This window comes from Gavialis gangeticus, unplaced genomic scaffold (genome assembly GCF_001723915.1).
Source record: "Gavialis gangeticus isolate Ggan-Ray unplaced genomic scaffold, GavGan_comp1, whole genome shotgun sequence".
Classification (NCBI taxonomy): domain Eukaryota; kingdom Metazoa; phylum Chordata; order Crocodylia; family Gavialidae; genus Gavialis; species Gavialis gangeticus.
In genome coordinates, this window is record NW_017729034.1 from 39046942 (window position 1) to 39050102 (window position 3161).

Here is a 3161-nt window from a genome sequence, read left to right on the forward strand (position 1 = left end):
GGAGAGGCTGAGGGAACTGGGCTTATTTAGTCTAGGGAAGAGAAGACAAGGGATTAAATAGCAGCCTTCAACTACCTGAAGGGGAGGGGGGTTCGAAAGAGGATAGACTGTTCTCAGTGATGGCAGATGACAGAACAAGGAGCAATGGTTTCAAGTTGCAGCAAGGGAATTTTAGGTTAGATATTAGGAAGTATTTTCTCACTAGGAAGGTAGTAAAACACTGGAAAAGGTTATTCAGAGAGGTGGTGGAATCTCCATCGTTGAAGGTTTTTAAGACCTGACTAAACAAAGCTTTGGCTGGGATGATCTACTTGCGGATGATCCTACTTTGAGCAGGGGGTTGGACTAGATGACCTCCTGAGGTCCCTTTCAACCCTACTTTTCTATGACTCTGTTATTCTGGTGGTGTATGCTACCATGTGTGGTGCACCGCTTTTTTTTAGTGGTGAGGTGTTTTTTTTTGGTTTTTACACCTGCATTTCCAGTTGTCAAAAAACCCACTATACTGAAAATTAGAAATGTGGCAAACACCTGCATGTTCACCACATGCGGTTTGTGGCGTCTCAGACAGCACGTGTGAACTCATGGGAACACACCCTATGACTAACATAACAAATGCTTTTATTTTGCTTCTACCACGTCAGATTTCCTGGATGACACACTCTACTGCAAGACTTGGATCCTGATTAACAGCAGAACACAACAAAGACTAAAAGGAATAAGTTGGGGGGTGGAGGGGAAGAGAGGAAGTTTATACTATGCAGTGTGTTATTGAGGGCAAATCTCATATCACGAAAGTAATTATCCATTACACTTATAACTTTGGTTGATACACTTTTTTCCATATTATCTGGCCACAGCAAATAATACTTATATACTTAATACATCAGTTACTATAATTATCTTATTGGTTTCTACTGATATCCCATACTACAAAGTAAGAGTGCCTTCTATATAAAACCAGCAATAGTGATGCAGCTGATAAGTGTGTCCCTTTGGGTAATGTATTAAAAAAAACCTAAAGCAAAAACATATATTTTTAATCATAGAGGAAGTTATCGTTAGAATAGAAGTGCTTTTCAAAAATGTAGGTTTTGTTACATTTCCCAGCAATGGTCAGATACTGGGTGGGCCCTATTTCCTCTGAAGGTTTATTCCATGACCGAATCCCTGAACCAACAAGTGACGTATCCTCAGGCTTTGCAAGCTGCATGTTCCAAATCTAGCACAACGGTACATGGTTTAGATTAGGGATGGTGAGCCAAGGGCTAAATCTGGCCCCTAGTGCCCTGTCATCCAGTTCATAGGGAGCCCGCATTCTAAGACTGCATGTTTCTGAAGGCAGATGGAGATAGTATCTTCAAAAATACTTCAGATTCTGACCACTAACCACCATCATCTCAGTTTGTCCGGAATTAACCTTAGAATTTGCTGCTCTCGATTCAAAAGCTAGTTTTTTGTAGGTATTCTGACTACAATCGTGGCTGTTGTGGACGTTGAAAGGAGCTAGAGTTGAGTCTCACGGGAATGCTGCTGCAGCTGTGGCCACAGCATCTCAAAAGACTTGAATTCCACAAAAATGGAAACCAATCCTTTTTTATACTGAAAAGACTGATTGTACAAAATAACAGTAGTGGTAAAGGACAGTGAGACCTGCTTACTGTGTACCTTGCCTTTCTGAAAACAGCCATTACTTAACTGCTGAGCTTCACAACAGCAGTTAAAGCAACTCATTCATGATGTAGTTAGCAATATGCACCCCATTATTATTTTAGGGGACTTTGGGGCAGAAAAACTTGTTGATTATAAAGAATTAAACATCAGAGCAAATCCCATATACGTTCCAAATAAGGAGATGTGAACATAAATCAAACAAAGTCTGTAGCAGGAAAAGTGAGACCATAAAGAAGTTGCGCACTTAATTTGGTTTGTATATGGTGCATAAAATCTGCCATCAGCACCCAATTCCTTTTTATTCAGTCTGGTGCTAGCAGCAGCAACATTAAGCTCCATGTAAGAATTAAGATGACAACAAGCAATGACTAAATTGCGCCTCAAATATGTAATGCTATGGATACAAAGAGGCTGACATATAAGCCCAGAGAACCATGCATGCCAACATTACTACTACTACTACTGGCTATACTGGAGCCATTGAAAGTCTTGATGCTATCTACCTTATTCAGTTTTCCTCCTCTTCCTGGTCTACCAAGATGACTTCACCTCCTTAAAAATATGGTCAGAAAGAAACCTTGTGCTTCTGTTAAAGAATATTTCTTAAATTCTCTTCATTTTCTGTCCCCAAAAGAATATTTATAATGCAACCACTTTTACAGGATAAGCATATAGCTATGTAGTGATCCTTAAGTGTGAAAAAATAATTTTCACTATGGATAAAAACCACTTTTAGGGCTATTTCAATTCAAGTTCAGATAAAAATACCAGAAAGACCACACAAATTACAAAGTCTCTGCAATTTTGTGCTTGCAATTTCTGTATTACCAACCCCAATAATCTACAAATCATGAAAAAGCAAAACCCAAACCAATGAGATGCTTTTTCAACCTGAAATGCACACAAAATGTTTAAGCAGGTGCTCTCTTTTGGCAGCAGGGAACAAGATGGGGCTTGCCCAGAGTATGGATGGGAAGGAGCTTCCCTTCTGCTCCTGCCTCAGACAGAGTGCTGATCAGCTTGTTTCAACAGCAGACCTGGGTGGTGAGAAAATAGTATGAACACTACTCTTACAGTCTCAGAAAAGGGTGCTACTGCCTTCATATCTTCCAGAATATGTACAGTTCATTCTCACGTTATACATTATTAGCATAAATTCTACTCAAAGTAAACAGAAGTAGCTGAAATGAATGCTAGAAATATTACTGGTTCACAGTATAACAATGAAGTACTCACCTAGCTAGTTGGGCCAGCTCTTTTTGGGTCAATGGGCTTCCTTGCTTGCTTAAAAGGTTTTTTAGTAAAATCAATCTGGTCTGAAAAGAAACATTCATCAGTTATAAATTACTTACAAAACTGAATGATTATTACTGAATAATAGTTTTGTGAACTAAGCAGATATTATATATTATGCTTGTAGTATTTATGTTGTTCATATTTATCCCTCTTAAATAAAGACACATGAACTCAGTACACACTAAATCAGT

The 3161-nt window shown here is 38.8% G+C and overlaps 1 protein-coding gene across 2 annotated transcripts in view; it reads right to left on the reverse strand.

Moving 5' to 3' along the window:
* The window catches only part of SPAST (spastin), an 87395-nt gene that overhangs the window by 9517 nt on the left and 74717 nt on the right, over window positions 1-3161 (reverse strand). For both annotated transcript variants that reach the window (XM_019527138.1, XM_019527137.1), the window contains one exon: window positions 2911-2990. In XM_019527138.1, coding sequence (XP_019382683.1) covers window positions 2911-2990 — 80 coding nt within the window. The remainder of the gene's footprint in view (window positions 1-2910; window positions 2991-3161) is intronic.